Source organism: Lemur catta, chromosome 1, assembly GCF_020740605.2.
Source record: "Lemur catta isolate mLemCat1 chromosome 1, mLemCat1.pri, whole genome shotgun sequence".
Lineage (NCBI taxonomy): Eukaryota > Metazoa > Chordata > Mammalia > Primates > Lemuridae > Lemur > Lemur catta.
This window is the reverse complement of record NC_059128.1, coordinates 48733055-48746663: the sequence shown is the minus strand read 5'-3', so window position 1 is coordinate 48746663 and position 13609 is coordinate 48733055. Positions and strand designations below refer to the sequence as shown.

The 13609-nt window shown below is 33.3% G+C and overlaps 1 protein-coding gene across 8 annotated transcripts in view; it reads left to right on the top strand.

Moving 5' to 3' along the window:
* TOGARAM1 (TOG array regulator of axonemal microtubules 1) overlaps positions 1–13609 on the top strand; it is an 84313-nt gene that overhangs the window by 35507 nt on the left and 35197 nt on the right. For 6 of the 8 annotated variants that reach the window (XM_045567946.1, XM_045567969.1, XM_045567939.1 and 3 more), the window contains exons 6-10: positions 708–940; positions 3407–3507; positions 7925–8077; positions 12016–12114; positions 13225–13400. In XM_045567946.1, coding sequence (XP_045423902.1) covers positions 708–940; positions 3407–3507; positions 7925–8077; positions 12016–12114; positions 13225–13400 — 762 coding nt within the window. The remainder of the gene's footprint in view (positions 1–707; positions 941–3406; positions 3508–7924; positions 8078–12015; positions 12115–13224; positions 13401–13609) is intronic. The other 2 variants (XM_045567962.1, XM_045567955.1) reach the window with 1 other exon arrangement.

Sequence of the window (13609 nt, the reverse complement as noted above, 5' to 3'; positions counted from 1 at the left end):
TGAAGACTTAAGAAATTTATGGACATTTTCATTAATAGAAGACAGATACTTTCGTTAAATGCTTAACTTTATGAATTGAAATTTAAACAAAGCAGTTTACATATGTGTTTATGTTCCTTAATTTGTTCAAAGTTCTATTCCCAGCCTTAATAGTTTGTAATAAGTTTCTATTATGCATTTCTAAAAATACTTTGCTTCAGAAGTGACATACAATGATTCTGTTAATTCTCTGACCTTTAACACTTACAAGCTTGATATAAATGTCAAACTTTAGAAAACTCATTTTACTTTTTAACCTTCTCCTTGAACTTCTAAGTAGCCACATCAGCACACCAGTGATCCAAGACCAGTTGTACCTGTGACTTCAACTCTGATATCTACCATCTGATTCAGTGATTCATTTATTAAGTAATTGAATTAATACAATATATTTACTCATTGTGCCCAGTGCTGGAAATACCATGGTGAACAACACCTGAGATTTTTCCTCTCAAGTTTACAACCTAATACATTGTTTATAAATACCCAGGTGATGAAATCTGTGTATTTATACTATATACATATATATTAGCATTCATCTTGTTAATACTGGATTATGGAGTTGTTAATTAGGTATAGTTAATAGAATTTAAAATCTAAGGGTAACTTTTACTAATATAAGGAATTTATGTTATCTTATAAAGTTAATTGTTTTTATTTTTTCTTAGATGCAGAGCTCTCTTAGGTCCCTTCGTAATAGTGCAGCTAAGAAAAGAGCTAAACTAAGTGGCAGTACTTCTGATCTTGAAAGCCCTGATTCTGCAATGAAACTTGACTTGACTATGGACTCCCCATCTCGGTCTTCTTCTCCAAACATCAGCTCTTACAGTGAAAGTGGAGTTTACAGCCAAGAATCATTGACTTCTTCTCTGTCTACAACTCCCCAGGGGAAGAGAATAATGTATTTTATTTTTTGGCATGTTAAATGAATGTTCATCTGTAATTCATGATCTAGAGCCCTAATATCATATTTGGAAAAAAACTTAAAATCATTTTTTTATTAATAGTTTTTAAAATGTTAAAATACATTTGAAAGACAATGGAAAAGTTCACAGATATTACTTTGCCAGGCTTTGGTTTGGGATGGGGTGGAATGAGAAAACACAATGCCAACTGTAATCTAGAGTACCTAATTAATATAAACCTCATTCCTAAAGCCACGGTTGTTCTTCCTAAGATTTATCCTAATATTCTTTGTCTTTTAGCTCTTTTCTGGATCATTGACTCTTTTGCCAGTTTACCTGTAGCTAATATTACTGCTTTCATTTTAAACTCAGCACCAATTTCCTCTAATTTATGTATATGTTCCATGTAGCTGTTATCCCACTATTTTTTTGTATCTTATTTCCATTATCTGGTAGAAGTTCAGGACTCCATACTATAGCTATCACAGCCTTCTCAGGAGTCTCTCTACAGCATTGGTGCTGAAATTAGAATCCTGGCCACCCCACGGCAACAGAAAATTGTTTTCCAGCATAGCAATTGGACCAGCTTTTCCAGATTACTCCTATAACTTCTAAGTCTTAACCCTTAACCTCTAAGAGATCCTATCCAGATTTGTGGGGATCTCTGTGACCTTATTGTAGGATTTTGAGGAATCCATTTCTCCTTTATTTTGGACAAAAACTTAGGGGTAGAATTGCTAGGGCATAGGGTAGATGTGTATGTAACTTTTTAAATAACTGCTAAATAGTTTTCTAAAATGATTTGAGAGTTCTGGTTGTTTAATATTCTTGCTAATATTTGGTGTGGTCAGTTGTTTAAATTTTATTTTCCTTGATTTTATCCTGGACCATGTTTACTGCAATTAGAAGTAAATTTTTTTAATTAAAATTAATTTTACTTTAGTGAATTGGAATTTCTAAGAAAATGTGGGTAAATGGAGATTGCATAGTCAAAGGAGAGGTGGTATTGTAGTAACTTTAATAGAAAGGGGTGTTTTGTTTCAGCAATTCATAGAATTAAACTGAATTTTTGTGTCCCGTTCTTAGAAGTTTGTCTCAGCCCATAGTTTTCCCTCCATACTTTTAACTTAAATAGCAGCTTATTTCTCACTTGGTAATTTTTTTCTTACAACAATTCCTCTGTTGTAATTACCTTGGTAGAAAAATATAATACATTTACAAAATGAATTTGGAATGAATAAATGGGCTGGTGAAGTAACTGTTTACATTAAGTTATCAGACATTTAAAATATATGTATTTAGACTTTAGACCTAAAGTCCTCCTTTGATCTTCCATGAAGATGAAATTTTATGTTATATACTCCTACAGTTGCAAGGTAATTTGGAAACCATTTGGGAAGAAAAGTTCATTTTATATTGTAACATTTAAAATCCAGTATTTCCTATATTGCCTTATGGAGTTATTCTCTTCAGATACTGAATTCAGTGAGAAGGGAGTTCACTACACCCTCATTTATGGACTGAATTACCTTCAACGAATATGCAATTTTCACATTTAATAGTTTAAAACAATAATTATTCTTGATCAGCTTGCATCCTGCCCTAAGATTCAGAGCCAAAGAAAGCTACTACTCCCCGAAGCAAGGCTTTTATCCTTAGGTGAGTTAGGGATGAAAAGTTGTTGAAAACTACCCTTCTAGAGACTCAAGTTTTTTCTTTCATCCAAGTCAAATATACTCAACATGAATCCAAATTTACTGTAGTCTATTCTAGAGAAATTATTCCTTCAAAATATTTAACAGATATTTCTCACTAGGCTCATTGAGAAATATATCTACCCAACTACTAAGAATTGTACTTCCTTGTAAAATCTCTTCTTTATAATATTCATCACTGACTTATTGACATTACACCATATACTGATTTAAAGCAATTTCCTTACAGTCAGATTTAACATTCTTTGGTTTGCTTTCTTTATGAAAACAAGGCCTGTAGGCCTTTATAATGTCAAGAAAGTATAGCAAAGAATAGTCTAAGAAGAAAGTGATATTTACCAAACTCAACTTGTTGCTGATCTTTTATTTATAATATAGTTAAGTTTCTATTTTTGGTGACATATGAGGGTAGATAATATGACAGATGATTAGGAATCATTTGATTTGATTTTGGAATGAATTCTCTTGAATCAATTTTTTTTTTAACTCCCCCAGGGATTATACAGTATAAGTCAGAGAGTCATTTCTTGTGGCAATACTCTTATGAATAATTAGGAATTGGCCGTATGATAAAAGGTTGAAAGTTCAAAAGGTGAATTAAGAATACCATTTAGCTATAGTTTTTCATACTTGTTGCTGTCTTATATAAACGTTTAGTGAGTTATAAAAGAATAGAGAATGTATGATACGAGTGTTGAACAGCTCTGAATCTTAATGTTTATTGAAATTACTTTTGTTTCATTGTAGGTCAGACGTATTTCCAACATTTGGATCAAAACCTTGTTCAACAAGACTTTCTTCTGCAAGGAATAAAAACTCTCATATTGCTGAACAAAGCCCCAATGCAGGTATTCTATGACTATTTATAATTTTTAAAAAGTATAATTTTTAAATGATGTCAAAAATGGTGGCAAGTGCATTTCAGATTTTCAAGGTTTGTAGTTACCAATCAATATTAATCATTTTTTAACTTCTTAAAATATTTTGATAGGAATAAATATTATATTATTTTTGGAAGAAAAAAGTATTCGTTTTCCTGAATCACTGATCTCCTTTTAAGCCCATAGCATACCTGTGCTTGGCTCCAAGATATTTTGATTTTGTTGATGTGGAAAGTGACCAGGTTTTCAGAGTTTTGAAAACTTCACAGTTGATTCTAATGTGGAGCACAGTTTCGGAACCACTGGGCATCACAAGACAATTTCCTTTAAAAAAAATATTTAACTAGTAACTAACTTCATGTGTATCTTGTGTTAAGAATTTTTGTGAACTAATGTGGAAGTCTCTAATTTTATAACATCACTTCTCAGAAAATAAATTAGTAACTAGTAATCAATTAGAAAATTATTTGCACCATGATCTATTTATCTATTTAAGGTGGAAACTACACTGATTCTTCTTTATGATTAGTAAAACTATATTGAATTGTGAATGAATCCTAACAAATTTGGATATGACATTTAGTTTCACATGATCATCTCAATATAAAAGTTCTAACAATTTTAAGGCTACTTTATTTTACATTATACTTAACTTCCTAAAAAGCTATACATACATGTGATTGCTAAGATTTTTAATTTCTTACTCTTAAATATGTCTTAACTTCATCCCCTCTTTTTAATTCCCATGGCTTTACCATGGCTTTCGTTCACATTCTTCCTCATTTCTTACCTAGTTAGCCTCCTAAGTTTTCTCCCCATCTTCAATTTCATTCACTTAGATTCTATTCCCCACAATGCAAATCTGACTATATTGGCCAGTCTGTATTCATTTAGGACATCTTCCCATGATCTGGTACCTGCCTACCTCTTCAGCCTCATTTTTCACTTTCCTACTATTATCTTTGTGCTCCAGTTAAATTGGACCACCCTCCATACCATTTCAGTACTATCTCTTTGAAATTACATATTCTTTTTTTTCTAGTTGAAATCTGGAATCCATACCACACCTTATTCAGCTGTGAAAACTGCTCAGTTGCTTTCTCTGGGAAACCTTCCCTAATTCACAAACAAGATTATTACCTCTTGTGTGATACCATTACATCTTGCACTTATAATGGTATAGCAATTATTTTACTTTTCTTCAACTTTCAGATTCTTGATCCCCAGAGATTATTTACCTCTGACTACCTGCCATGTGCCTGTCATAATCATGGATGCCTGACTGACCAGTTGTGCCTGGTATACTGGCTTGTGCAAAACTAATGTTAACAAAGAAATAGCTAGTCTACTAGGCACACGAAAACAGTGTATAAATGCTTTGGAGTCTGAAAGATCCCAGCTGAAATCCTACTTTGATATTTAATAATAGTATTCACACTATACAAGTTACTTAACTGCTTTGGAACTTAGTTTCTGATCTGATAATATAAACCTTGAGGAGGGTAGTGAAGATTTAAGTATATATAAATTACCTACTTCATAGTGGGCACTCAGTACACATTTGTTGCCCTAGAGGGAGAGACCCCAAAGAAATACATAAACTTATCCTTAATGCTTTTTAAGGCTGATCATCCTAATAAATCTATTTATAATTTTACAACTATTTATATAAGATTGAAGAGACATCTGATTGCTAGGTTGTATCTAGTTTGTGAAAATGGAACCCTCTTTTGGAAGAATATCTTTGGAAATGGAAAAGAGTAAGATTTAGAAAACCTGGATTTGAATTCCCTTCTGACCCTAGTTGTGTGAGTTGTGGGAGTCATTTAAGTTTCAATAGAGTGATTGATCTGATACTAGCATATACTTCTATGTGCAATGTTCAGTGTTTCCCCAAATTGCCTAATCCTAGGAATCACTTGGGTGTGTGTAACACCTACAGATTCTGGGGCCCTACCTCATACCTCTTGAATTCATCTTCATTGTCAGAAATCTGTATTTTTAATAAGTAACTTAAGTATTTCAAGGATCAAGTTTTAGACTACTACTTAACACTGCTGTTATTGAATGTTAATTAAATTTAATATTCTCTCAAAATAAGTTGCTAATGGTTTAGGATTTTATATATTTGGTTTTGTATTGATTTCAGTAAGTAAGTGATTCCTGCAAGTTTATTATGGTTTCATTTGTAAAACAAAAATGGCAATGCAATGCTCAGAATAAAGACTATCTGAAGATAAAAATAACAATTATGGGCCGGGCGCGGTGGCTCATGCCTGTAATCCTAGCACTCTGGGAGGCCTAGGCAGGCGGATTGTTGGAGCTCAGGAGTTTGAGACCAGCCTGAGCAAGTGTGAGACCCCTGTCTCTACTAAAAATAGAAAGAAATTATATGGACAGCTAAAAATATATATAGAAAAAATTAGCCGGGCTTGGTGGTGCATGCCTGTAATCCCAGCTACTTGGGAGGCTGAGGCAGGAGGATAGCTCGAGCCCAGGAGTTTGAGGTTGCTGTGAGCTAGGCTGACGCCATGGCACTCTAGCCAGGGCAACAGAGTGAGACTCTGTCTCAAAAATAAATAAATAAATAACAATTATGTAAAAATTATACAATGCTTCTAATAAAAGTTTCCACATATATTCTACCATTACCTATTAGAGCAAATTGTGCTAAATTTCTTTTTTAGATTAGTGTCAACTATTAATAGAAAACATTTCCACCCAAAGCCAGTATCTTTGTCAGTCTTACTTTTATGAATTAACTATCAAAACTAAGAATTTAGAAAGATATCTGTGTTACTTCCAGAAATTCTCTATCATTTAACATCAAATATTTCTTGAATCTTTTCCCTATGAACTGACTTAGTATCCTTTACAGTCCTTTCTAGCTCAGCTGCTATCAGCTACCTCCTCTCTCTACCGTCTTGTTTTTATTAAAATACATTATTAAAAAACAAGGTATATTTTATTATGACTTAATGATTTGCATTGGAACTAAATATAAAAATGGACAGTGGCTCAAATATACATTGCCTAGGATGTTTCACTTAGAAGACATTTTGTGGTTGTAATAGTTGCAAAATATTAGTAAAGGAATATCAGTTTAAACATTCAAGTGTATATGAAAATTTTGTTATTTGTTAAAAAAGGAGGCCTACATTAAGGTTTTGCTTTTATTTTTAATTAGAGGTATAATAACGTGGGTATTTACAGTGTGTAAAATACTGTGCTGAGCCCTTTACATGTATTTTTTTTTTATTTAATCCTGATAACAGTTCTAGAAGAGGTACTACTATTATCCCTATTATCACTTAACCTTTTACAAATAAGGTTAAGTGTCTTGCCCAGGTTCTCTCAGCAGTTTAAGTGGCAGTGCTATGATTTAAAGCCAGGAAGCATGATTTCAAATACTGACCTCTTAATCACTATGTAGTTCACTGCCTCACCAGACAGGCCAGTATAGATCATTACATGGAAGTAGGAGAAAGGGTAGATTTAAATGGAGAGTATAGGCATCTCTCAAGCCAGTTTAAAAATTCTGGATTTTAAAAGTTTTCATTTTAGCGTAAAGTTAAAAATGTCATTTAAATATTAAATGCTTGTTATATTCTTAAAAACATATAGTATATTTGATTATCATACATTGCATTTTGTATTGCACTGTAATTTTAAAGCCTGTTGTATGAAGTATTGTAATATCATTTATAATAAATGTTCTTTATTATTATTATTATTTTTTAGAGAGAGATGGTCTCACTGTGTCGCCCAGGCTAGTGGTGTGACCATAGCTCACCACAGTCTCTAACTCCTTAAGCTGTTCTCCAGTCTCAGCTGCCCGAGTACCTGGCACTTCAGGTGTGAGCCACCACACCTGGCTAATATATATATGTATTTTTTTATTAGAGTCAGGGTCTTGTTATGTTACTCAGGCTGGTCTCAAACTCCTGGGCTCAAGCAATCCTCCTGCCTCAGCCTCCCAAATTGCTGGGATTACAGGCGTGAACCACTGCACTGGGCAGTTTACAATAAATGTTCTTATCTGTTAGTAAGATAAAAAATATTACATAATTTAAAAAAAGACAGAAAAGCCAGGTGTGGTGCCTCACACCTGTAATTCCAGCACTTTGGGAGGCTGAGGCCAGAGGATTGCGTGAGGCCAGGAGTTCGAGACTAGCCTGAGCAACATAGTGAGACCCCCCCCATCTCTACAAAAAATAAAAATAAATAAAAAAATAAAATAAGACAGAACTTTAAAAATTTCTATAATATTATTTATAATTTCTAATATGTTACCAACCTTTTTAAAGGTTAAAAGAGGGGAGATGTGTACCTATCATATAATAGTCCCTAACTTATTCAAATAAATATTTATTTTATTTTATAGGGATTACAACACCCAATGTGAGCATAATTGGTCAACGTATGAACTATAGGTTTGGATGTGGTGATTTTGAAGATGATAGGTCACATGACATTTCATCTAGTGCTGTAAAAATACAAAATAAGGAACACTCAAGACATTATAAGCATACAAAAGGTTAGTAAATTCCATGATAAGTTAATTTTTAAGATTGAGTATCTCTAAATCAGAATCCTCCCTGAGCATATCAATAAAGAAAAATTTACTGAGAATTCTCAGTTTTGAGGTTTTTCATGTTTCCCTTCTGTTGATGTGTTGTTGCTTAAATAATTTTGCCGAATTGGAGAACTCATAGGTTCAGATATGGTTTATGGGCTTGCCTGAGGAGCCAATGCAGGGAAGTGACTACCCCTGAGGTTAAAACTAGGGAATCCCTGCTAAACTCTACCCCCAGGACATGCACCAGGTATACACATATGAATACACACATACACACAGTTCTTACAAGGCATTTTACCACTAAAATGAGGTGGAGGAAATCATGGGAGTTAATGACTCCCAGATGCCTAGTTAGAGTGTAACCATGGAATAAAGCTGTGGCAAAAAGAATGTAATTTCCCTGTGGTAAAACCTGAGAAAGTTTCTTTGTTGTCACTAACCACTGTTAACAGTTACATCTTTTTTAACTGAGTAGTAGCAGGTAGCAGCACCTCTGTGACAGCTCTGTCCATTTCTTAAGAAATTGTGTTACAGTTGTATTTTAAAAATTTCCCTTAGGGTGAAAAATAAGTGATTATAAAAGGTATGAATATTTAAGTAGAGTAATTAGAAGGTACCTGTAATCTAAATAAGTAAGTAAGGAGCTGACTTTTTTGTTTGGGTAGCAGCTGTGGTCATGGTAAGGTCACCTTCTGTTCTTTGTTATTTCTGATCATCCTAAATCACGTATGTGCAGGCAATTGTGAATTTTTTGTGTGTGGAAGTAACTCAGGGCCGGGCATGGTGGCTCACACCTGTAATCCTAGCACTCTGGGAAGCCGAGGCGGGTGGATTGCTCGAGGTCAGGAGTTCGAGACCAGCCTGAGCAAGAGCGAGACCCTGTCTCTACTAAAAATAGAAAGAAATTAGCTGGCCAACTAAAAAAATATATATATATAAGAAAAAAAATTAGCCGGGCATGGTGGCGCATACCCTGTAGTCCCAGCTACTCGGGAGGCTGAGGCAGTAGGATTGCTTAAGCCCAGGAGTTTGAGGTTGCTGTGAGCTAGGCTGACACCATGGCACTCACTCTAGCCGGGCAACAGAGCGAGACTCTGTCTCAAAAAAAAAAAAAAAAAGACTGTGAAAACAAAACTCTCAAATAAAACAATTTTAATCTTAAAGACAATAAGTTGAGTCCCAGGTGGTAGATCAAATAAAACAAAGGGCAGTTGTGGTGAATTTTCTCTTCAAAGGGGCAATTATGTGCTGTGAGCTTATTCCTCTTTCTGTTTGATAGTTTATTTTTTCTCTGTTAGCTAGTTTATTAACAAGGCCATTCTTTCAATAAACACATTACATCTTTTAACCAACAGTTGGTCCTACTCCAGAAAATTAATTGCTTCATACTCAAGCATCTAACTCTAAGCCAAATAACCTACTAGATCTATCTCAGCAACAATAGCAAACATGATCAAAACCAAATTTATCTTCCTTTCCAGACTTGCTCCTCTTCCTTTGTTACCCATTTTTATTAGTAGCATTATCACTTTCCCAATAATGGAGGCTTAAAACTTTAGAGTCATCTTTGTCCATTTCTCCTTACCTTTCAAGTTCAGGTGGCAGTCCATCCTGCTATTTCCTTCAGTCTAATTTAATATATCTGCTGCCACAGTTGTAAGTTGGGCCTTCATTACCTCTTCCCTAGATAATTACAAAAGCTTTCTGGTAAGGCTCATGTGTTATTTTCATCCTTCTTAAATCCAGGCTGCATAAGCTACCAGAATTGTCTTTCTAAAATACAGTCATCATCTTTTCCATGCTTAAAATGTTGAGTGGTTCTCTATTTCCCACATAATAAAGTTCCTACTCTGTAGCATAACTTTTAAGACCCTGAATAGTCTTGCCTCAGCTTAACTATTTTGCATTACCTCTTACTATTCCTCTTTTCATGCCTTATGTTCTAGCACTTTTAATACTAGAAATTTTCTTAATTTGCATGTATAAGGCCTAGAAGCATTTTCTCAATCTTAATGTGTCCAAATCATGTCTGCTTTTTGAACACTGGCTTAAGAACCACTTCTTTAGAAAACTTTGCTCACTTTCCTGGTCTAGAGTAGTCTTTCCATCTTGTGTTCACGCATTCTACCTTATAGTTAATTTTCATTCATGTTTAATATTTTTCACATTAAATTATAAGTTTTTTAAGAGTAAAATACTGTCATCTTTATATGTCCATCTTGCTTTGTATAGCGTTGTGTTCAATGACCACACGTGAAATGTATGAAGTATTGATTAGCCAGTCAGAGCTAGTAGTGTAGCCTTGGGCACAATCACTCAAAAATTGCATTCTGGCTGGTAGTAAAGGTAGTAAATTACCTCAATTGATTTTTCATAGTCCATTATAGATGAAACTCCTTGTTCTACTCTTTCTCTCCTTCTCACTACTGCACTTGATAAGTCTTAAAATTTTTTTCAAAAAAATGAAAATTAAAAAAAAAATTGCATCCTCAAATAATTAAGTTAAAGTGAACATTGAGTGCTATATTAAAGGGAATAAAAAGACTTCCAAAAGAAATGCTGGTAATGAGTGGCCAAATGGATCCATTTTGTAAGAAACCTCAGACTTTTTTAGGATTAGCTCTCAGAACCACCTCTTTTTCCCATTCCTTTCCTGGCTGGCTGTCCCTTTGAACATACCCATTTTCTACATAACCTGTAGCCCAATTAATTACTTGAGAAAGTGATTAATGGTGGATGCTTGGAATATTAGCAAACTACATGCCATGAGTTGATATTCTTTCTGTCTTTGAATTACACAGAAGTAATGAAGCAAAATTACTTAAGGATATTTGTGTGTGAAGAAGCCTTTAAACATTTTTCCTCATATTTTAGAATTGAAAATTAATGAGCAATATTTCTTTCAACATTTCTTTGTTTAGAAGAAAATATAGTGTAAAAATTAAAGTATGCTAAAAGTGCTTGTTAGCTTCTCTTATAAATGAAGTTAAATTACTTTAAGATAACATGTCCTTCATATTTTTCCTTATGAGGTTTGTCTGATTATTCATTCATCTCTTGACAGTTTATGTATAGTTTTGTTTGTGGACCATTGAGTAAATTGTTCCGTTTACTAAGATTTGCTTCCCTTTGTCACAGAACACCTTTTTGGACTATCTAATGTTTCTATTAGTCAGTATGTCTTATAAAAGTGCACATAAATTTGGATTATTTCAAACCATACTTAAGGAATATATGAAAAATGATCACCTACATGAGTTTTTTCTTTCATCTCTGCCATTTTCACACAAAGCCAAAATAAGTTAGGTTAGCAAAACAATCTGTTTATTTTTTTTAAAAAACAGTTATTTGGTTAAATTTATCAGTAATTAATTGCTTTTCTTTCATAGACCCTAAATTAATTATATTTTGCTTTTCATTGTTTTTTGCCATGATATATTTATCTAACATATATTTATTGAACATAGATTCTAACCCCCTGAAGCTTACAGTCTAGTAGGAAAGAGAATAATTAAATAATCAGAAACTGAGATAAACGTCAACCTGGAAAAGTACAGGTTGCTGTGAAATTGACCTGATTTGTTTTGGATGTCAAAGGATTTCCTTCTTGATGACTCTTTTATTGCCTGATTATCATGCTGTGGTTATTTGCTGTCTCTCCCACCTTCATCCCTGGCTTGTGTAAACTCCTCAAGGGAAGGAAAGTTTCTTTTCTTTCTAGTGCCTAGTCCACACTAGGTATTTTAATTATAAATATTTATTGAATTAATGAACATGTATGAATAAATAAATTATAAAGTCTTCATTTCAGTTTTAAAAAACTGTCTTACAATATCCTGAAATACTACAGAAATATTTTTAAATATATATTTTTTTTTTCTTTTGTTTTTTTATAGGATTTACAAGGTCATCATCAAATTTACAGCAAATTTCCAGTTTTGACATCATACCCACAAATACCTTATCAGAAGACTCAGTAGTAGTTGTTGGAAAAGGTATTTCAAAGTTATTTAGCTTTTTAATTGTATGTGTTCTTCACACATAAGCAAAGCATATGGATAAAGAATGAAGAATGTGATTCAAGGGTTAAATAGAACTTCTTAAAAATTAAGTTGAAAGAATTAGAAATGAATGCTTACCTTCACATTTCTACCCTCTAATGAAACTATAATAATTTCTTGTTAGTTATTTCCAGAGATATATTATGTGACAACTGCAGTTTAGTTACTTCTAAAACAGTTTTAGGATAGCTAACATAGGTTTAGTGTAGTTTAAATTCAAATGGTAGTCCTTATTTATCAGCTTAATAATCAATATAATTAATATAATTGTATACTCCATACAAAGTCTAAATGAAGTAAAAATTAACCTGTTACATATTTTAGAGGGGCTAGGGGACCTTTGAACAATATACTTGCAAATATCTTTGAAAGCTGGTTTCTTTTTTAATTGAAAAACTAGAATGCTGTGGTATACATTGAGGGTGTACATCTTATTTTTATTCAATATAATTAACTAGAATAAAATTCTTGAAATCCTTTTTAACTTTTTTGCTTGATAAGTCTCATTAGGTTAATTTAAGGCCCTCCTTAGATTGTCTCCTGCTTCCTCTTGCAGACTTATATTCTGTTATTCCTCTATTTGCCTTGTGCACAACTAAACTAAATTATTACTGCACATACATGCTTTATACTTGTTCATCTCTCTGTATAAACATCTCTATCTCATAGGATTTCCTTTTCCCCTTCCTTACTTACGTACACAAATCCCTCCTGTCTTCAAATTTCAGCTCAAATCCTTGCCCCTTAAAACCAGCTTAAAAACCCAGCTCACACCAACATTTCCTTCTTATGAACTCAGCACTTATAATATGCAGTTCTCACTTGATGTTATCACGAACTGCCTTTTGGCACCTCTTATTATTGTCCTGTTAGAGTATTTATCCTGTTAGGGTATTTGGGTTTATATTTTGTACTTACTTAGCATATCTTTCTCACTAACTATATTATTTACCTCTTGAAAGCAAGAGCCTTGTCTTAAACTTTGTTATCCTGAATGCCATCACATAAATACTTAATGACTATTTGATGGTTGGTTGATTTTAGGTGTATTTGGAAGTCCAAATTCAGCACCAGCAACCTGCAGCCAATCAGTGATATCTTCTGTGGAAAATGGGGACACATTTTCAAAAAAACAAAGTTTTGAACCACCATCAGGGATTTATGGAAGAGCAGTCCAGCAGAGTGTTCCGTCATATCTTGATGTTGAGAATGAAAAAGATGTAAGGTTATTTGCTAATTATTAGAATGAATTTAAGCTTACAATATGTCACTGTTTTGTGTATATCAGATGTGGGGTGGTGAAAGTATTTCAATTAACATTTTTAAAATCTTGGTATAATTAAAATTTTTGATCCTTGATCATTAAAATAATATATTATTCTCCCTTCCCACTAAATCAATGCATTCTCATTCTGGTGATAAAGTATCT